Below are 22345 nucleotides of genomic sequence, written 5' to 3' on the forward strand. Positions count from 1 at the left end.
GTTTTTTGAGACAGGATTTCTCTGTGTAGTCCTGGCTGTCCTGGAACTCACTCTGTAGACCAGGTTGGCCTCGAACTCAGAAATCTACCTGCTTCTGCCTCCCAAGTACTCCACTGCCTGGCTGTTTTTTACTTTCTTTTTTTCTTTTTTTCTTTCTTTCTTTTTTTTTTTTTTTGGTAGCCCTCCCCTTTCTTTATCCCAAGCCTGCCCCAAATACATCCGGTCCCTTCACCCAGTGACAGCCCACAGACTAAAGGCAAAAACCATACCCAGGTCCAGCCCTTCTGAGCCCTCTTTTTCAGGACAGGAGGTCTAGACTTCTGTCCTACAAGTCCATAGTCTCTAAGTGTGAGACTCAGAACAGGGCTCTGCCTGGGAAAGGGAGGAGAATACAATGGTCACCTCTCTCTTTTCACTTGGCCTCTGTTAGCACAGCCTGTGTCTACACAAACTTCTCACACTGCTGGTATCCTGATCCGGGTACAGACTGTTGCCCTAAGCCATTCCTGGGTCTTCTCCTAATGTGTACGGCCTGATTCTGAGGACAGCTTTGGGGCTGTCCTTCCTGGGGGAAGATGAAGGGGCGCAGTTGTCAGCATAAGTATTCCCTCCTGTGCAGTGCTGGCCCAGAGGTGGCAGTAAGATAAGAAAGCATTTCTCAGAGAAAGAGTTCGAGGGCCAAATCGGTTTGAGAAACCCAGGATGACACAGGCATCCTACAGAACATCTCGGAACCTTAGAGTATCTTTCAAAACAAAACAAAAACAACTATCCCTCAGTGCTTCCTCAAAGAAATGTCACATATGTGACATAAGGCTCCGTCTTATTGAAGATAAGAAGTGATGAATTATGAAGCCCTGCAAGTGCCACATCCCCTAAAGGCAACAAGCATTATCAGTTTGCTGTGGACACATAAAAACCCTTTCCCGTGGATTTGCCACCACATTACCAAATATGTGTCCACAGGAAATACTTATCCTCACTTACTATAGACATGATGAGTTGTTTGTGTGCTTGCTCTGCAAGACAGGCTCTCACTGTCTGGTCCAGGCTGCTCGGCACTCACAGCAGTCCTGCTTGGTTCCCAGTGTTGGCATTACATGTGTGCACCGCCACGCCCAGTTTCAATAGTGCGATGCTCAGCAGAAGTAGCTGTTTTCACCCAGAAGTCTGTGTGATGCCATCTAAGTGATACTCTTAGACCTTGTGGTCCTGATAGCAATGCCCCTTTGATCAGACACTCAGGTTGCTCCATGCACATGATGGAGTCTGTCTGTGAGAAACCTGGCAGACCCAAAGTACCTTCAGACACCTCTAAACAACACAGATCTGCAACAGCTCCCTCACTGGATGGGACGATCAACCCAGCCTTTCTCAGTATTTCAAGGCAAGGGTCCAGATCACAAGTTAAGATATCTCCATCCATGTGCAGACTCTGTACTTTATTACATGTGATCCTGCCTATGTTTGTAATTCTCTACTACCAGGACCTAGGTAGGCTGAAAAGGGTGGTGACCTTCTCAACACAGGCTCCTCAGACTTTCAGACCCATGTCCTTTTCCTGTTTCTTCCTGCAGGGATCAAACAACAGCAACAGCATGCCCCCGGGGAATGTGGAGGGTGAGTATCCGAAAGCCAGAGTCTCAGCATAAGGTACATCTATTAGTTTAGGTTCTGAGTTGTAACTGGTGGGAAAAAGTCAAAAACATCTGTATTCATTTGGGTTTTGCAATGCTATGATAAAACACTATGACCAAAGTCAGGAGGAAAGGGTTTATTTCGCCTTACAGTTCGTGGGTCACAGTCCATCACTGAGGGAAATCAGAGTGTCAGAACAGGAACTCAGCAGGAAGCTAGAGACAGGAACTGAAGCAGAGAAAAGGTGCTTCCTGGATTGCTCAATCTGCTTTTCTTATACAACCCAAAAGCAGCTGTTCAGGGGAAGTGCCGTCCATAGTGGACCAGCCAACCGTCAGTCTCTCCACAATAATCACCAACCAGAAAAAAAATATTTCCTGCAGACTTTCCCACTGGCCAATCTGATTGGCAGACTCTATCTTTGAGGTTCTCTCTTTCCAGGTGACTCTAGTTTGCGTTGAGGTGACAAGAGCTAACTAGCATCCTTGAATAGCCTCTGAGTTACCCGAATTCCTTGCCTGGGCTCTTGTCTTTCTAGAATGCTGTCTGGTGATGTGAACAAAGCCCCGAAGGCTTTAACCAGCACAGGGCCCAGCACAGGAGGCTGCTCTGTTGCAAAGGAGTTGGGTACTGGGGGATGGCACAGGAATCCATCCTGGTATCTCCCTTCCTGACAGGCTCTGAGGACACCGTTGTAGTCGCACTGTACGACTATGAGGCCATTCACCGTGAAGACCTCAGCTTCCAGAAGGGAGACCAGATGGTGGTTCTGGAAGAGTGAGTTCTAGCCTGGTCCCCCTTGAGACACACCCACCTGCAGGGTTTAGCTATATTTCTGTTTTCCATTCTTAAAGAGCCCGACAGCCTAATTCTGGGAGCAAATGAGAATCTGACAACACACCATAGTAACACACACTTAGTAACAAAACCAGAGATGGAAACTATGTCCTCCCTAGCAGGCTCTCCACAAAGCCTTCCTAAGGGATGGAGGCCTAAGTGTCTGGACTCCAAGCTGCCCTTCAGGCCTGGTCCCTCCAGAAATCCCTCTGAGCCCCCCACCTATGATAGTCACAGCCTTTACCAGAAGGGACTGTTACAAGAGTTCAGATTATACTGAGATCTGGGAATGAGACCTGGCCATGTGTAGCCAAACCCTTGAGCCCACGGCCTTCTCCTCTGGGCTCCAACTGAGCCAGTGTGAGTGCTTCCAGGACACAGGTCCTGGATTGGGTCAAGTTAGTCCAGCCAAGGACACAAGTCCAGGAAGAAGAATGGATCCAAGGACCCAGGCTGTGGCTTTACTCCAGACTCCTGTGGAGACTATCACAACCCTACCCTAGTCCTCGGCACATGCTAGGTACCCTGCCTCTAACCTCCTGGCTTCCTGAGTGTGGGAGGGGGGCTTCTAGGCCCAAGTAGGGGACACAGCAGACTAAAGAAGATTCCTGTGCCTGCTGACCCTTCTCTCTCTCCTTTTCCTTAGGTCTGGGGAGTGGTGGAAGGCACGTTCCCTGGCTACCCGGAAGGAAGGCTACATCCCAAGCAACTATGTGGCTCGAGTTAACTCTTTGGAGACAGAGGAGTAAGTATTCCAGCTCTGTCTTCCAGAAGGCTGCCTGGGCAAAACTGGCCTGCTAACCACCTCAGCATCTCTGGATGCACTCTCTCCCCTGTCTGGCACCCTCTTCCCGAGGCTCTTGGCTTAGCTGGTTCATTCCCATGCTTCAGGTCTCGCAGACCTGTCCAAAATGGTCCCTTCTGTGACCTTCGGAGAGGTGTTTTTACTTCCTTCTGAACATATCCCACTGGCAAAAAGGGACTTTTGTTTGTTTGTTTGTTTGTTTGTTTTTGTTGCACACGCCCTGTCTGCCTCCCTCTCAAGTACTGAGCTCTTTTTTTTGTTTGTTTTTTTCGAGACAGGGTTTCTCTGTGTAGCCCTAGCTGTCCTGGAACTCACTCTGTAGACCAGGCTAGCCTCGAACTCTTGAACTCAGAAATCCGCCTGCCTCTGCCTCCCAAGTGCTGGGATTAAAGGCGTGCGCCACCACTGCCCGGCATGAGCTAAGTTTAGTAGCACAATTCTTTAATCCCAACACTCTGAAGGCAGAGGGAGATGGATCTCTGTGAGTTCAAGGCTAGCCTGGTCTACATAGTGAGTTCCAGGACAGTAGAACTGTATAATGAGACACTGTATGGGGGCAGGAGGGTGATTAAAGTTAGCTATCTTTCTCTGTTGTTGATCACTGAGGCAGCAGAGACCCATAGAACGAAAGTCACCTGGCAGACCTGCAGCAGTGTCAGGCATGCTGATATCTGCTCAGGACTCTCTCCCCATTGTGGTACTTGAACTGCTCCTTATTCTCGTGAGGATAAAAAGAACTTCAGCTGCTACAACATGAACTTTTCCATAAGTACCCAAAATAGCAAAGAAAAAAAAAAGAATAGCTGTTTCCCACCGACCCAACCCCCCAAAAGTAAGAAAAACAATGCTTCTTGAGGTCAGGTGCTTGGGGCCCAACCTCTGAGTGGGCTGTGCCCTGTATGGCCAGGAACATCACCTGAGCAGGGCAGGTTGGTCTATCCTGAATCTCACACTGTCCTCATTCATTCCTGACAGGTGGTTCTTCAAGGGTATCAGCCGGAAGGATGCAGAGCGCCACCTCCTGGCTCCCGGCAACATGCTAGGCTCCTTCATGATCCGGGACAGTGAGACCACCAAAGGTGATGCCAGCCCTCCCTCTTCCTGTGCCCAGGCAAGGTGCCTCTCCAACCCTAGGACAATTCTCTGAGGAGGGTTGAATAGCTCTGTCAAGTGGCCATACTGCCAAGTTTTCATCTGTTGTTTGCTGCTCTGAGCAAGAAGAGGGTTGTGGGTCTGCACTAAGCGGCCTCTTCTCAGTTCTAGAAGATGCCGGCTTAGATCAACAGAAGTGGCTTGAGTCCCGAAAGCAAACAAACATCAAGCTGACACTTGGTCCCCACTGGATCCCGGTCTAATATCTTAAATAGCCACACTACTTTGTCCTGCCCATAAGTTCCATTGCTCCCAGGTGAGGAAACAGTGCTGGGCAAGATAGAACTTGACCCAAAACAGGCCCTGGCCCTGTGCCTCTGGGACTCACTTAAAAGTCTCTCTCGGTGGGGGAGGGTAAGTGAGATGGCTTAGCTGGAGATCCCAGAGGTCATTTGACAAGCTGAGTTCCATACCCCAGACCTACACAGTAAAAGGGAAGAACCGACAGCTGAAGACTGTCCTCTGACCTCTACAAGCATGACAATGACAGCCATGTGCCCTACCCTATACGATGTAAGGGAGGAAGCTCTTTTATGGGCATTTGGATGGGAAGATGTCATTGGTGTCAGGAGTCTTGTCCCGAAATTCCCATGTCAGAAAGGAGTCATCTGGAGTGGGTGACCAAAGTTTAAAACTAAAATAAAATGAAAACACTGCAGAAGCAGGTGAATCTCTAAGTTCAGGGCCAGCCTGGTCTATAGGACTATGGATAGAAACACTATCTTGATAATAAAATCACCTCTAACCACATAGGCTGGTTCCGACTGGCACTCCCCTGGGTGGGTTTCCCTGGGCAGCAGTGTGTGTGAGCTCACATACATGCTGTGTGTGTCAGGTCAGATTCCACGTGCACAGTGAGCCTTTGGCTGTTCGCACTCACAGCCACTTGATTTGAACAGGTCAAGTCAGCTGTATAACGTGTGACCTGGTTGGTACTATGAGGCACATAGTTTGGGGGACATCAAAGGCATCTGTGAGTCTGGGGCCAGTCATTTGGTCTCTGTCTGAGGCCTGTGAGCATTTAGGCTGCAGGGAGGCCAAGCTTCTTGTCTCCCGCTGTGCCTAGAGTAGCTTAGAGATTGGCCTGTCTAGTTCTATGGAGAAGCAAAGAAACCAAAAGCCCTGTGGCAGACCTGTGGACAGGAGAGTGGGCTGGACTTACGTCCACAGCCCCTTGGAGGTGAAGGAAGCCGAGGATCTGACTGATTTAGAACAAGGTCCCAAGCACTTGGCTGCTTTCCAGATCCTATGCACTCTGTCTAGCCCCAGGTACATCAGGTTCCCCTTGACTGGGATAGGGTGGCTAAGAAGGGGCCCTGGAGCCAACTGGACAGGCTTAAAACCCAAATGTGCCACTTGCCAGCTTGTGTGACTCCAAGTGAGTTATGTCACATATAAAATGTGGCTGATATAATTCTATAAAGCATCTACCTCATGATACTATTCACTATGATGAATAATATGATCCATGTAATTTTAATTGATCAAAATGCACACTGTTCCAAGTCATTCACTGTTCATTTGGCCAGCATGCTTAGAACAGCGTGGCATGTTGTCAGCTGTCATTCCACAATCTAAACTTCCCTCCATGACATTGTGCTATTATAAAAAGGAGGAAAATTGAACAGCAGAGAAGCTAGTTAGCACAGCTCTGACATGATGAACTGTGGTCACAGATTGGAAGACTTGAGCGTCTCTGGTCTGTGTGACAATCCAAGTCATGGCTTACTGCAAGCTGGACAGTTTAGAGCCACACATCTGTTTTACCTCTCAGTTCTGGAAGCCAAGAGTCTGGGCTTGCTGGACTCTGGTCAGGGTGTCTGTGGGCCTGGCTCATTTTGGAGGCTTGGGGGTGGGGGCAGGGAGGCTCCATTTCATTTTTTGTCCTTTTGGGCTTTGAAAGGCCACAAGTGTTGCTTGGCTCATGGCTCATCCTCTCCAACACCCTTGTCCAGCAGCACAGTCACTAACTGCCTCCCTTAAAGACCCCTCTGAGTTCCCTGGGAACTCCCTGAGTACTCTGTGTTGTGTAAGGTCACATATTTCCAGGAGCAGGTGTTCACATAAGAACATCATGGACACTGTGCAGCTGACCACAGTGCCTATTTTCACATTTTAGTAATCAGACCAGATCTTCTTTGTTCTTTCTTTTTATTTATTTGTACATTTCTGTTTCTCTCTCTCCCAAATTAGTATAGTATCTTGGCTTTTTCTTCATTAAATATATACAGACAGATAGATGGTATAGATGATAGATAGATAGATAGATAGATAGATACATAGATACATAGATACATAGATAGATACATAGATAGATACATAGATAGATACATAGATAGACAGACAGACAGATGGGTAGATAATGAAGTGATTGTGACAGCCAGCTTACTTCCCAAGTCACTTATCAGTATTACTTCTGCTAATCACGGGGCAAACTGATGAGATGGAGAGGCATAACAACTCTTATTTTTACAGTCGAGGGGACTGAGGCATACAAAGCCCAGTGGTCATTTGCCCCAGAGCTCACACCTGAGACTTGCTGAGCTGGGATGTGAACCCAGGCAGCCTAATGCCTCAGCCCACTCTTAATGAAATGAGCTTCTGCCCAGGTGCTGCCAGCAGAGGCCTCACGGGACATCATAAGGATGTCAAAGTACTGACATCAGGCAGCCAGGCCTTTGAGGTGCCATTCTGAGGGGCTTCTCTTGGACCAATCCAGGGAGCTACTCATTGTCTGTTCGAGACTATGACCCCCAGCACGGAGACACGGTAAAGCATTATAAGATCCGGACACTGGACAGTGGAGGTTTCTACATCTCTCCGAGGAGCACCTTCAGCAGCCTGCAGGAACTTGTGGTCCACTATAAGAGTGAGTTTTGCTCCAGGCCATGCCTCCACATTTGACTGCAGAGCCTAAGCCGTGTGGCCTGGCTGTGATGCCGTCACCAGCCACAGCCTGTAGTCCTCAGCACGTTGGCTTTGCTTTTCAATGATTGTTTGGCTCTGGAGAAGGAACCAGAGTCTAGTGCTTGCTAGGCAAGTACTGTATCATACCACTAACCCCCACTGAGAGGGGCCTGTCTCTCAGATTCCCAGTGGCATGCAATTCTGCACTCGAATTTCCTGGTCTTGCCAGGCAATCACTCTGGGCACTCCTTAAGGTTTAGGCTGGTTGGACATGAGGGTGGAGGTATACAGGCATCATTTCGTCATATTCTGCGATTAGGGGAATGTCCTGCCTGCTGACTGGGCACTCTGTTTCAGAGGGGAAGGATGGGCTCTGCCAGAAGCTGTCAGTGCCCTGTGTATCTCCCAAACCTCAGAAGCCATGGGAGAAAGATGCCTGGGAGATTCCTCGAGAATCTCTCCAGATGGAGAAGAAACTCGGAGCGGGACAGTTTGGAGAAGTGTGGATGGGTAAGGAGCTGGGGCCAGAGTCCACAAAGCCAGTACTGGGAGAGCCTTGAGGGTATAGGGATATCACCTAGCAGCGGGGAATTCAAATAATAACCACAGAAAGCCACTCCTCAGATAGCAAACCAAATTGTCTACTGGGAAATCACTAGTTTGCCTTTGTGGCCAGGCTTGAAGGTCAAAGAACTGCCCAAGTCCAGGATGGGGAAGTCCCTCTTTTGTGTGGATTTGGGAACACCCGCCCTTGTGGGGCTGGTATACTCAGGGCCTCTTGTGATGGTGAAAATTCAGAGTGAGGGGAAAGGGCTTGGGTTTTCAGGTGAGTCCAATGCTGGCAACTAAAGACTAAGCTGTTCAGATCATGAGCCACAATGCTCAGTGATATTCCAGACATGATGGGACACCAGAAAGGCTTGGCACACCCCTGTGGTCCTTGCCCCAGTATCTTGAGAACAGCCATTCATTCCTGTTTTACGGGGAGATAGATGGTCACAATGCTTGGCCTGCGTGATGACACTCCTCTGTATGGCAGATAGACAGGAAGCAGCCTGTAGAGATGCAAACCCACCACCAGATGAAGTAAGTCTCAAAAGCCTGTGTCTCAGCTCCGCTTACCCAGAGCCTGCTCTATGCCAGGTGCTGAGCAAGGAAGCCAAAAGGAGGTGTAGGAGGAAAGACAGATCTGAGTAGCAAAGTTGGGGCTAATAAAAAAAGAAAGAACCGTCCCATGAGACCCTATGTCCTCACTACAAACAACATCACAGATCTGGATTTGAGCTTCTTGGCATCCAAGGCACACAAAGAAAGAAAAGCATGTATAAGACAAGAGACATCAAATGAAGCAGGGTGGGATGGAACAAGAGAACAGTGTATGGCAAGTCCCCGAAGCTGAGTACTTGAGGGACAGGTACATGCAGGGCGGTTAATGCATAAAAGCCAGGGTGAGGCCAGTGAGCTGGCTCACTGGGTAAAAGGGCTTGCTGCAAAACCTGATGATTTTAGTTCAAACCCCAGAACCCACACTGAAAAGAGGGAACTGCTGGCAAAGATCGTCCTCTAACCTGCACACATACACACACACATACACACACACACTCACACACACACATACACACACACATACAAACATATACACACACACACACATACACACATGCACAGGCACACACACATACACAAAGAGAGAGAGAAAGAGAGAGAAATGTATTTTATTTCATTAATTTTTTTTTAAGAAAGCAAGAGTGAATTTATTGAGCCAGGCCTAGTGATATATGCCTACCATCCCAGCTACTATATTGAGACAGGAGGACTCAAGTTCAAGGCCAACCTGAACAACTTAGTACGACCCTGTTTCAAAATAAACTGTGAAAACAGGGCTGGGGATATAGCTCAGTGGTAGAACATTTTCCTAGTATGAGACCCTGGTTCAGTCTCTAGTTTGAGCATGTGTTGGAGGTCACCTTGGTGGATGACAAGGACAGAGAAGTAGGCATGATCAGGCCAAGCAGAGCCTATGGACATAATGAATCTGGTATTTATTTCAAGGCAGCGTTAAGCTTACCCACTGTTTGTGCAGGCTCGTGTCACAGTCTAACTGGTGGCTTAAGGGTTACTCCCATTATTATTTCTGTTATAGCGCTGGGGATCAAACTCAGCATCCTGCATGTGCTAAGCGAGTGCTGTGCCACTGAGCTCCAGTCTCAGCCCGTCTTTTGAGTTGGCTGGCCTGGAGCCTCCAGTCCCCCTCCTTCACTAGCTTGAGAGATCTAGAATGATAGGCACATGCTCCAAGCCCAGACAGGAGGTTCTTGCACTCTTACAAACAGCCCTTCAGAGTGAGTGCTTATCACTTCCACTTAGCAGGTGAGGAAAACGCCCAGAGAACTTAGATGTTTGAGTTGTACTCAGCTAGGTAGGGAACCAGTCTCCAGCCCACAGCCGGGCTGTAGTGGTGCCCTCTCTCTGTCTTAAAGGCCTAAGATGGGCAGGGAGGGCTCCAGGGCTGCTGGGTCCTAACCACCCTCTATGTTTCATGCTTTCTTGAGCCACCTACAACAAGCACACCAAAGTGGCCGTGAAGACAATGAAGCCGGGGAGCATGTCAGTGGAGGCCTTCCTGGCAGAGGCCAACCTGATGAAGACGCTGCAGCATGACAAGCTGGTGAAGCTGCACGCTGTGGTCTCTCAGGAGCCCATCTTTATCGTCACAGAGTTCATGGCCAAAGGTGTGTGGGCTAAGATAGACTGTGGTCCAAGCTGATGTCTTTCAGTCTCAAAGATGACCTTGGCGTGGCTCTTCGGGCACATCCAACAAGTCCTCATAGAGCTCCAACACTCCAGCCTCCTGGCTCGCAGAGTGAAATCATGTCAAGGGAGCTCTGTGGAGAGGAAGGGCAGCCCCTGGATGACAGAGGAATCACGGGGCTTCCTTGTGACTTGTACCTGAGAACCCTGGTGCTGGGCTGTAAAGAAGTCTTGCTTCAAGTACAAAGGGAAAAAGAAACCACATGGAGAAAGACCATAAAAGTGACACATCATCTTGAATGTTCCACCTGTGTCACCTCCCTTCACAGTGTGGTCCACCTACCCTGCTATGATCAACCCACTGAATCATGACAATGTTCATGTTGTCACTTCAGGCTACTTAGCTTTGGGCCACCCTACCCTGTGATTATTCAGCATATCTCAGGAATGTTTGAGAAAGGATTTCACTCTGTAGCCCAGGCTGTCCTGGCACTCATTATGTAGCCCAGGCTAGCCTCAATGTCACAGCTGTCCTGCCTCAACCTCTCAAGTGCTGGGATTACAGATGTGTGTCTCCACACCTGGCTTCTCAGAGTTTGTTTGTTTGTTTTGTTTGTTTTAAGAAAGCTGGTTTATAGTCATTTTCAGTCCCTGGTCATTTCTGGATAAACATCTCACACAACATCATCCAATGTGACTTGAAAACTCAAAACTTTTTCTACTTTTCAAGTTTACAAATCTACCACCAGCCAGCTTTCTAAAGCCAAGCCCTGAGCACCCAGTTTCATGAGGCTGTATCAGCCAAAGAGTTAGTAAGCAACTAAAAAGTCCTATCATAAAAATTCAGGCTCTAGCACTCAGATACTAGGAGCAGTAGGAAGATATCTTTAACTAGCACTACAGCTGGGCAGTGATGAATGCTGGCAGTCGAGACTATTCCACAGTTGAAATGGTAAAATAGCTGGAGCCCAGGAATTAGGGGACCAGCCTGAACAACATAACAAGACACTATCTCAAGAAGAAAGTCATACACGGCTTGCCTTTAATCCCAGCACTTGAGATTCAGAGGCAGGCAGTTTCTGTGAGTTAGAGAATTGCCAGGCTTGTCTACAAATTGAGTTCCAGCTCAGCCAAGACAACATAGAGAAGCCCTGTCTCAAAAAAAGAAGAGGGAGAGGGAGAGGGAGAAGGGGAGGGAGAAGGGGAGGGGGAGGAAGAGGAAGAAGAGGAGGAGGAGGAGGAGGAGGAGGAGGAGGAGGAGGAAGAGAAGAGGAGGAGGAAGAGAAGGAGAAGATCGGCTGGAGATATAGCTCAGCGGTAGAGCGCTTGCCTAGCATGTGTTAGGCTCTGGGTTCAATCCCTGTACTGCAAAGAGGAAAAATCTCTATTGCTATGAAAAAGTGTTACTTATTCCTCACCTAAGGAGTAGTAGTCCATGTTTCTTCTTGCTCCCCTCTGCAGGAAGCCTGCTGGACTTTCTCAAGAGTGAAGAGGGAAGCAAGCAGCCATTGCCAAAACTCATCGACTTCTCAGCCCAGGTGAGCTGTGCCAGCAACGGTCAGGAGAGGTGACAGGAGAGGTGACAGGAGAGGTGACAGGAGAGGTGACAGGAGAGGTGACAGGAGAGGTGACGTCATTTGTGTGCTCTGTATCTTTTGTGTGAATACTCATCCTCACCACATACACAAGGACTAGTCACAGTACTCCAAGTACTCAAAAACTTATGCATGCTACAGTCCCTTATAGAAAATAGTATATTTGCAAATAGCCTAGGCACACTCCCTGTATAGTACTTAAAGCATCTCTAGGTGGCTTATGGAATTCAACATAAATGCTATGTAAATACTTATTATTTTGTATTGTGTAAGGGACAATAATCATTTAAGGTCTGTAGACAGTGAATATAGATGCAATTGTTTTTAGAATATTCTTGATGTGCTGTTGGTTGACTCTGCAGATGCAGAACCCACAGATACGGACTGTTCTCATGTGAACCAACCCATACAGTGCTGACATAAAAACTATGAAATTTTTAAATAAAAGATTAATTATTTTATTATATGGTTCTTTTGCCTGCATATAAGTCTATGCTACATGAAAGTTTGGTGCCCTCATATGTCAGAAGAGGGTGCCAGATTCTCTAGAACTGTAGTTATAGATGGCTGTGAGCTGCCATGTGGGTGCTAGGACTGAATCCAGGATCTCTGGAAGAGCAGCCAGTGCTCTTAACCACTGGGCCATCTCTCTAGAGCCTGGGATCATTTTGTTGGTTGGTTTTTGGAGTGAGGACTGGAACCTGGGGCCCTACACATGCCAGAGAAGGAGTCTACATTTGAGCTACATCACCAGCCATGTAAGCCATCCATTCTTATGTAACAGATAAAGGCTTAGTAGCCTGAAATGATAACACTGAATATTTCCCATGATTCTCCGGACTGACTGTAGCAAGCTAGGTGGACCACTCTATGAACTGAGGTGACGTGAGGAACATTGTCCAAGGTAACATCCATCCTTACAATTTCTCCCCATGTGGCCTCTAGGCCCTCAGTACTTTTTTTTTACAGCCCAGTACCAGAGCTCCAAGAGGGATTTGTCCAGGGTGTAGGCAGTGGGTAAGCCTCTGTTTGCAATGACTTGTCAATACCCTATTGGCCAAAGCCAGTCACAGCAGCCAAGCCCAGGGTCCTGGCAGGCCTCTGAAGTAGGAGTCTGGTCACAGGAAGGTAACTGTCATCCCATCTTACAGACCTGAAAACTGAGATGTGAAGAATTTAAGTACAAACTTGGCACAATGGTGAATGACTGTAATCTTAACACTCTGGAGGCAGAGGGAAGATCAGGAGGGCCAGGCTAGACTTGAGCTGCAGAGTATGTCTTTAAAAAAAAGTTAAGTTCAGATGAGGAAACTGAAGCCCAGGGAGGCTGTCCAGCTGGTCTAAGCTGCAGGGCTGATTAGAGGGGAAGGAGTGGCTGTCACAATGATGACAATAGCAAACAGCCGCTTCTTGCTTCATACAAGTTCACTTGTAGATGAGACTGCAGGCATTAAACAATGAGCTCTCTTAAAGGCCCACCACCCTTGTGGCCCCAGCTCAGAACCTGAAGAGCAAGAATTCAGCAAAGAGAAGGGGCTATGTAAGCCTAAGGGACACATCTTAAAACCCCAATTTAAAATAAATGAGCAAAACAAGAATGCTTCAGTGGTCCAGAGCTTTCCTGGGTGCACACACTCTGAGTTCTATTCCCAACTCTGTACAAAACCAGTTAACGTTCTCTCTTACCTGCCCCGCGGCCCGGCCCGTGGCCACATTCCACGCACAGCGGGCTTCCTCCAACTCTGTATTCTGCTCTGTTCAAACGGCCAAAAAGGCAACGGAGGGCAAGCATGGCCAGCCAGAGCCAGCATGTGGCACAGATGAAAGGGATGTGGGCACAGCCCTGTGGGAGTTGAGGGAGTTTGCAGCTGAACCTAGGGTTGAGCCTGGTAGACCCAGGTCAAAGCTCATTTGACTATGCAAATACCAGGGGCTCAAACCCTGGTGAGGTCTAACCAGAGCCTCTACTTTCAGAGCCCTGAATGCCAGAGACATATGGAAATCAAGGCCGGGCACTTCCTTTCCAGTGGGCCCCAGTCTCCTGGAGAGCAATAGTCTAGCCTGATACTCAAGTATGAGCATGTAACCAGCAGGAGCTTTGCTGGTGAGCAAGAGCTACCCCTGCAGAGGGGGATATGGCTTAGTCAGTAGCCTAGCACACATGAAGTCCCAGGCTTGATCCCAGCACCACATGAACCAGATGTGGTGCTACACATGTATAATTAATCTGAACATTTGAGAAATGGATGCAGGAAGATCAGAAGTGCAAAGTTATCCTCTGTTATATAGTGTGTTCTAGGTCAACCTGGGATACATGAAACCCTGTAGCAAAAAATTGAGCCACTCTCTCCCTGGTTTACAGCTGAAGAAAACAAAACAAGAGACATTCTGGTCTTGGTACACCCAAAAGCAGAGGTAGATTCTGAGCCTGGACAGAACAGGATATTTACCTGAGGACCCACTTTTGTAACCTCAGACCTACTCTGGTTCTCAGTTTCCCAGTCCAATGGGAAAATTGCATCACAAATGTAGCTTTCAAGTTTGGAACCTGTTTTTAGCCCCAACTTTATTGGTGAAATAAAATTTCATATAATAGAATTTAAAATATGTCTTATTAGAGCTATCCCTGGGCTGGAGAGGTGGTTCAGGGGTTAAGAGCACAGGTGGATCTTCCAGAGGGCCAGAGTTCAATTCTCAGAACCCACATGGCAGTTCACAGCTGTCTGTAACTCCAGTTCCAGGGGATCCAACACCTTCACACAGAAATACATGCAGGCAAAACACCAATGCACATAAAATTAAAATAAATAGCCAGGCAGTGGTGCTGCACACCTTGATCCCAGCACTCAGAAGGCAGAGGCAAGCATATCACTGTGAGTTCAAGGTCCACAAAATGAATTCCAAGACAGCTATGGCTACATAGAGAAACCCTGTCTTGAAAAACTAAAAGTAGATAACTAAATTATATTTAAAGAGAGGAAGAAGCCCTTCCTCTTGAAGAAAAGCTATTCCTATTCAAGTTGGCAGAAAGCGGTATTATAGTACTAGAAACACATATATACTCATACACACACACTCACACACACACACACACAAACTAACACACAAGCACTGTGCTAGAATCACTGCTTACCAGTTCCTTGATTCCCTGATATTCTTGGAAGCAGACCTAAGTTCTAGTACCTGGGGACTTGCCTGGTGGTTTTGAAACCATATCAACTTATTACCATCAAGTTCCAGCATTTGAGTGACATGCAGTGTGTTTGTGTTAGTCCCAGCTCTGCCAGTGAGGATCTGAGCGAGGCACTTGGCTGCTCTGATGACATTACTAGCCACCTCTCAAGTGAATAGTTTATGGCAGACACTGTCCTTGCCTGTGGTACAAGCTTAGAGGTTAGCCTCCCTAGGAGATCTAGGAGACAGGCTTGTGGTCACAAGCTTGGGGATCAAGTTAAGCTGGTCTAACTCTGGAGCCACTTAGCCATGATGTCCCATTGCCTCCCAAGTGGCGTTAGCATACCTTCCCCATTGAGCTCACATAACAACCAGCGATATAGGCATGTCAGCCAGCGGGAATGCACTAGACACAGAGGTTGGGTAAGAGTCACATGCTATGCAGCTTTGAGCTGGTTATTTACAACTCTGGGCTTTCAATTTCCTCTCGATGGATCCTAACCCTCCCAAGTCTATAGTTTGTTAAAAAAAAAAAAAAAAAAAAAAAAAGACCTGCTGTGTTTATCAGTTTATTTTAAATAAGCTGCCGTATCTTCCTAGTAACGTCGCCAGCTGCTCTTCTAAGGATGCCCTGTAGATTTCTCATGCTCTCCAGACCTCCAGACCCCATCTCAGTCCACTACAATCTCTATCCAGACAAAATCAGTCTTGAAAGTTCACTCAGAAAGCTTGGCTTATTTCTACTGCTTTTGATGCCCCCTCCTGTTCATTCTTTGCAATTGCACTACCTGGTTCCCTAAGGCTTTGAGTTTACTGCCCAGCTCCGTTTTGGGCTGTCTGATCAGACTCTGCCACTCCCAGTTCCTAAAATAACCTCATCTAATAATCCCCGGGTGCAAACCTCCAGAGTTCTGCAGTTCTGGACTGTCTGGAGCCATTCTGGTTTGAAGCTGACATTCAGGACAAGCATCTCTGTAAAGTGGCTCACGGTGAGTCTGCCTTCACAGAGCTCCAAGGTAGTTCTGTAAACTGTACATGTGGCTCTCTGGGCAACTGAGGTTTATCTTCCACCTCTCCTAACAGCAATGTGTCTTTCTACCAGAAGCTTTAAGAATAAGAGTTCTTAGCCGGGCAGTGGTGGTGCACACCTTTAGTCACAGCACTTGGGAGGAAGAGGCCGGTAGATTTCTGAGTTCAAGGCCAGCCTGGTCTACAGAGTGAGTTCCAGGACAGCCAGGGCTATAAAGAAAAACCCTGTCTTGGAAAAAAAAAGAATAAGAATTCTTCACACTGTCTTGGAAGCCACAGTGGTCCTTAAATATGCATCCAGCTACACTGAAGCCTTCCCAAGCTCCACTTTCCCATCTCTGCTCAGATACCTGGCCCCATGCTATTCTAAGATTGCTCGTCCTCCCACCTTTGCACATGGTACTCTCCCTGCCTGCAATGTTCTTATTCAACACACTTATTATTGTGGTCATCCCATTCTCTGCTAAAATGTCACCTCCTCCAGGCAGTTTCCACGACCATCTAATGAAACTTTCTGCACTTCCATCTGGTACCCTGTTTTGCCTTTTCTCTATGGTGGTCATGCAATGGCTGTGCCTACCTACATCCTGTTCAAAGGACTGGATAGGCACTCATAGACAGCCTGAGGACTTTTGTTAGATTAGCAGGTGAATTTTCCAGGCTTGAGGATAAGGAGGGCATAAGAGTGAGGAGAGAATATTGAGGTGATGTTGTCCCCAGAAGGGATCGAAGCTCTCCCTGGTACACTGGCTCATGCATGTGGGCAGAGGGTCCTGGGGAAACATTCACATTGCTTGTTCCTTGAAGACATTTCAAAGGACTCTCCAGAAGTTCTGATGTTCAAAAAACAAAAGTCCACAAACAGAGCCAGAACTTGAGAGTATCCCCAAGCCTAGATAAGCAGGCAGAGCAGTACCAATCGAGAGCCCAGGATCCTTCTGACAAAAAAAAAAAATAGGAAGGAAGGAAGGAAGGAAGGAAGGAAGGAAGGAAGGAGAAGGGAGGGAGAGAGGGAAAGAAAGAAAGAAAGAAAGAGAGAGAGAAAGAAAGAAAGACAGAAAGAAAGAGAAAGAAAGAAAGAGAGAAAGAGGGAAAGAGAGAAAGAGAGAAAGAAAGAAAGAAAGAAAGAAAGAAAGAAAGAAAGAAAGAGAGAGAGAAAGAAAGAGAGAAAGAAAGAGAGAAAGAAAGAGAAACAAAGAAAGAAAGTTGCAGGGCCGATGCAAATATCTCCCAGTTTTCTAGGGGAAGATTCTGTACGCTTCCAATATGTGAGGATGACACTGTGTCTTCCGGTTACAGATTTCAGAGGGCATGGCCTTCATTGAGCAGAGGAACTACATCCACCGAGACCTCCGGGCTGCCAACATCTTGGTCTCTGCATCATTGGTGTGTAAGATTGCTGACTTTGGACTGGCACGGATCATTGAGGACAATGAGTACACAGCTCGGGAAGGTAGGGAATGCTGTCCTCCTGGAAAGGGCAAAGATCTATCCTAGACTAACTCTTGAATCAAGTTAGGAGGCCAACAGACAGATGCGTGTTCAACTCGATCTTTCCTTTGTCATGTGGTCCACAGCCCACGGCAGGTGCGGCCCACATTTGGGATGGGTCTGCCCACCTCAGATAGCCCTATGTAAAAAGAGTCCTTCACACACACACCCAGGGGGGCGTCTCCTAGGCGATTCTAGATCCCACCAGGTTGGCAATGTTAATACCACACAAGACCTGAAGAGGAACATTTCAAAGCATATGGATATGAAGTAGCAGTGAGAAGTGAGAGCAACTTTATGCCCAGGAAACAAAAACAGAATCATCTAAGTGTCCACAGATTGAGTGTGCATGTCATCTGTGTCACACACATAATGTAGCACCACACAGCACTTAAAAACCCACACCAGGGGCTGGGGATGGCGCTGAGTGGCGAAGGCAGGCATCACTAACATGGAAGACCATAGGCTCCATCCCCATCACACCACACACCAATGCCACATGCAACTAAACGGGAGGAGGCATGGCATCCAAATGAAAGAAGTGAATCTAAACAGAGTAGATGCCAGAAGGTTCCACATACATGATGGAATCCAAAACCGGGCAAAGGTCATGTATGAAGCTCATAGTGTTCTTCGTGATAGCCCCAGACTGAAACATCGTGACTGATGCCCATCAGCTGAAGAACAGATGGAGAATATGTGAGTATCCACGCCATGGAGTAGTGTCTCTGACAGAATGGAAAGAACTGTTGGAAGCCTGTTAAGTAGAGGCCAGGCACCAGTATCTGTTACCCTTGATAAGAAATTCCCAGAATGGAGCAGTGGTTGCCTAGGGCTGGGTGGGAGACTCAAGAAAGGGGTTCTGAGTGCCAGGGATGGGGCTGGATGACATGTGATGAAACACTGTGCAATTCGCAATTCTTCAGCTATTATGAAAGTCATTGGGAGCTGTGGTGGCTACACCTTTAATCCCAGCACTGCATTCAAGGCTAGCCTGGTCTACAGGGTGAGTTCCAGGACAGCCCGGACAGAGCTACACAGAGAAACCCTGTCTTGAAAAAAATTCATTGGAATATACACTTTAAATGTGTGGATTTTATGGCTTGTGAATTATATATCATTAAAGCTGTAAAATTCACTTATACCCACAAAGCTGTGAAGGGAGGTGGGGGAGTGCTAGCTGAAGCAGGGAGGTACTACCCCTGCGTAGCTGGAAGGAGCCTTCCAAGGGGCTGCAAAGGCTATCGTCTTTATCATCAAATGATGATCACACAGGCTACTTAGTTACAGACCACCAAAGTTAGACCTTAAGTACCTGTATATTTAGCTGGGTCTAGATGTGCAAACTTGTAACCCAGGCTACTCTGGAGACTGAGATCACAAGTTCAAGGTCTGCCAGGGTAGTTACTGATCCTGTCTCAAAATAAAAAGTAAAGGGGCTGTCGTTCTGTGGCAGAACACTTGCCTAGCATGTGCATTGTACTAGGCTGTCTCCAGTAAATACACACACACACACACACACCATTTGTTATATGATTTGATGTTTAAACTAAGTACAAAAATAAAATGAATATTTGATATATAATCTAAATCTGTGAAGAATAAGTGGGACATGGAGAAAACTCTCTAGATGTAGAAAAGGACCGTGACCGAGGATGTGGCTTGGTGGCGGAGTGCCTACCAGGCATGCTCGAGATCTGGGTTTGAGCCTTATTACCACACAAAAGTATGACATAAAGAAAATAACTTACTTAGAATTGGGCTATAAATCTCAGGACTCAGAAAGATGAGGATTACCACGAGTTGGAGCCAACCTGGGATATAGAGACCCGTTTCCTGAAAGGAAAGAAGAGGCTGGAGAGATGGCTCCGTGGTTAAGAGCACGTGCTGTTTTTGCAGAGTACCTGAGTCCTGACACCCACATGGTGGCTCCCAATCATCTAACCCCAGTTCCATGGGATCCAACACCCTCCTTTGGATGCTGAGGGAGTGAGACGTGCATGTGGTACATACTTATACATGCATGTGGTACACACTTATACATGCATGCAAAATACCCCTACATGTAAAGTAAGTCATTTCAAAATATCAGTTTTTAAAAAGAAAAGGAGCAGGCAAATTGGCTGAGTAAAAGTGCCTGCTGCTGTTTGAGGGCCTGAGATCAAGCTCCGGGATCCATATAGTAGAAGGAGAGAACTGACTCCTGCTAGTGGCATCCTCAACCCTGACAAAAACTGACCCTCCCACCCCCAGCAGCCGCAACTGCTAACAGCTGCTCAGCTAGGAATGGTATTTTAGAGGCCGACTTCTCACCTCTCCTGGGATTTTGTCCAGTTTGATCTTGTGCTGGTCTTGCACAGGCAGTCACAGCTGCTTCCAGGTCTTGTGTGCTATGTCCCTGTCATCCAGAAAATCCTCTTTTACAGCATTCCTCCACTGTCTTTGGCTTTACAGTCTTTCTACTGCCTCTTCCTGGATGATCTTTGCCTGGGAAGGAGGAGATGTGGTGTGGATGTTTCCTTTAGGGCTGAGAATTATCAATACTTAATCGCTTACTCAGCCATAATGCAAGCCTCGCCAAATTCCAAAGAGCACACAGATGGTCTCTTGCTTAGCCGTGGCTCAATATGTGGTTTTAAAAGTAGTTTTATGGGACACCTAAAAGCACAAGAGTTTTTATCACACAAAGGAGTTAACTTTAGGTGCTGGGGCCTTTGGTGGGACTTTAACCATCTCCTGTCACAGCCACATGGAAAGTGAATTAGGGAAGAAAACAGACCCGACCAAGATGGTGTGTCATTATCACTGCCAGGAAGTTGAAAAGACAGGGAGCACTAATTCAAATTAGCATCATGTGACAGGGGCCTCAAGTGAAGAGAGTGGCACAGGGGAAAGGCCTCAGTTGCTCAGTGACACTGGCATCTTTCCACAGGCAGGATCCAACCCTAAGTGGAGGCAAGACAGTCAACATGGCAGTGTGGATTGTAGCAAGAGTCCAGAGCTAGGTGTCCTCAGTTCCATCCCCAGGACTTAGTGCTGCTACTTTTGCAATGAAGCCAGTCAGGTTTATGACCAGCTCTGAAAAGCTCCCAGGCTTAAGGCTGTTTAGGGTGATGTGTGCATACTTATGGACATTAAACCATTGGTGATGGCGGTCTAGCCTCTCAGCCTATAGGACCACTCTAGCCATGAAACCAAATGTCCTGCTGAAGTCTTTGAAATGGAACTGCTTGCAGCCTTCTAGTTCCTTCCACCCTACAGCCCTGCAGTTTGGCAACTGCTGGTGCTGCCCCTCAGCACTCAGCCTGTTTTCTGCCAGTCATGATAGGGCATGGACACCAGATGGCAGCAGAGAGTGACTGAGAGCCCAGTCATTGCAGATTTTCAACATTTTGATGGTGCAGGCATAGTTGCATGGAGAAGAAATGATGCGAAGGTGGGCATGGTGGTACATGCCTCCAGTCTGGACACTAGGGAAGTGGATGCAGAAGGATCAGGAGTTCAAGGCCATCCTATCTAGGCTATGTAATGAATTGAGGCCAACCTATGCTATGGGAGAGCCTGTCTCATAAAAATGAGTGAATGAATGGATGAACATGCTGTCCCTTTGGATTTTGATCTCTTTCCAAGTCTAGTGATATGCTGTCCTCCGTCATGATGCTGATCCAGAGCAGTGAGCTACAGCTCTGATTTAGCCATGGTATGCGGTTGCTGAACCCCAGTGTTCAGTAACTAAGTGTTTAAGGCATTGTCGGCTTCTGGGTTTTGCTTTACAGTAAGTGTATCATAATCCTGAATTAAGGGGCAGTTATATATCCTGTATGCCATGTTCACCAATTACACTGTAATTAAGACAAATACCCTCCATGCTAGATGGAGGGAGGGAAGAATAGGGAAGAGACACTCAGTGACTAGGGCAAATCTCAGATGACAGCTAAAGTCCTCTCTTGCACCCCATTGCTGGGGAGTGGAGGGGGTATCAGCTGTGACCTAGACTCAAGCCCCCTGGAGGTCCTTCATCCCCAAAGACCTCTAGGACTCCACTTTTCAGAGTTATAATTTAACAGGCAGCAATTGGATCAATGTAGCCCCCAGAGTGAGCTCCCACAGTACATCCACAGCTCCACGCCTCCTTGCTTCAGCTGTCTGTCCTCAAGACAAATGTCCCTTGGTACCATGGGATGGCAGGGCACATTTGCAAGGGCATCACTGTTTGTAGAGGCAGCAGGTGCCCGTGTCCTGATTCCCCTCATCCCAGCAGAGCCCCAGCCCTCAGTGCTCCCCAGACTTACCATGACTCTGCTCTGTCCAACCCTGCAGGAGCCAAGTTCCCCATCAAGTGGACAGCTCCCGAAGCCATCAACTTTGGTTCCTTTACCATCAAGTCAGATGTCTGGTCCTTTGGTATCCTGCTGATGGAAATTGTCACCTATGGCCGGATCCCTTACCCAGGTAGGAAAAGGGACATGGGTGAGGGGTGTGTCTAGAGCCCAACCTGGCAATGGCCCATCTTGTCAGTATGTCTATTAAACTTAGCCCTCTCCACCTTTCTCTTATCAATCAGTGGTACTGCCTTCCACCATCCCTCAGGCTTTGTATGCAGGGTTTGCTGGCTGTTTCTTCTTTCCCACACCTTATTGCATTCAAGTAATCAGAGTTCAGCTATTTGAGCAGGAGGTGGATGGGATGATCTGGAGAGGCCAGAACTGGCATGGCCTGGGTATGCGGATGGCTGTGGGTGTTCACTCAAGTGTCTAGGAAGCCATGAGATGGCACCAAGCTAGGAGGAAGTCAATTTTTTTTTTTTTTTAGACAATTCTTACTGTATAGCTCTGGCTGCCCTGGAACTTGATATGCAGACCAGGCTGGCCTCGAAGTCCCAGAAACCCCTCTGCCTTCTGCCTTCTGCCTTCTGCCTTCTGCCTCCTGCCTCCTGCCTCCTGCCTCCTGCCTCCTGCCTCCTGCC

The 22345-nt window shown here is 47.6% G+C and overlaps 1 protein-coding gene across 1 annotated transcript in view; it reads left to right on the forward strand.

The window, feature by feature from the left end:
- Positions 1-22345, forward strand: part of Hck (HCK proto-oncogene, Src family tyrosine kinase) — a 42743-nt gene that overhangs the window by 18200 nt on the left and 2198 nt on the right. Inside the window, exons 3-12 of the mRNA XM_028774985.1 lie at positions 1578-1620; positions 2316-2415; positions 3122-3220; positions 4256-4359; positions 7152-7301; positions 7697-7849; positions 9892-10071; positions 11552-11628; positions 17188-17341; positions 21700-21831. Of these exons, the coding sequence (XP_028630818.1) occupies positions 1578-1620; positions 2316-2415; positions 3122-3220; positions 4256-4359; positions 7152-7301; positions 7697-7849; positions 9892-10071; positions 11552-11628; positions 17188-17341; positions 21700-21831 (1192 nt within the window). The remainder of the gene's footprint in view (positions 1-1577; positions 1621-2315; positions 2416-3121; positions 3221-4255; positions 4360-7151; positions 7302-7696; positions 7850-9891; positions 10072-11551; positions 11629-17187; positions 17342-21699; positions 21832-22345) is intronic.

This window comes from Grammomys surdaster, unplaced genomic scaffold (assembly GCF_004785775.1).
Source record: "Grammomys surdaster isolate TR1022 unplaced genomic scaffold, NIH_TR_1.0 251, whole genome shotgun sequence".
Classification (NCBI taxonomy): domain Eukaryota; kingdom Metazoa; phylum Chordata; class Mammalia; order Rodentia; family Muridae; genus Grammomys; species Grammomys surdaster.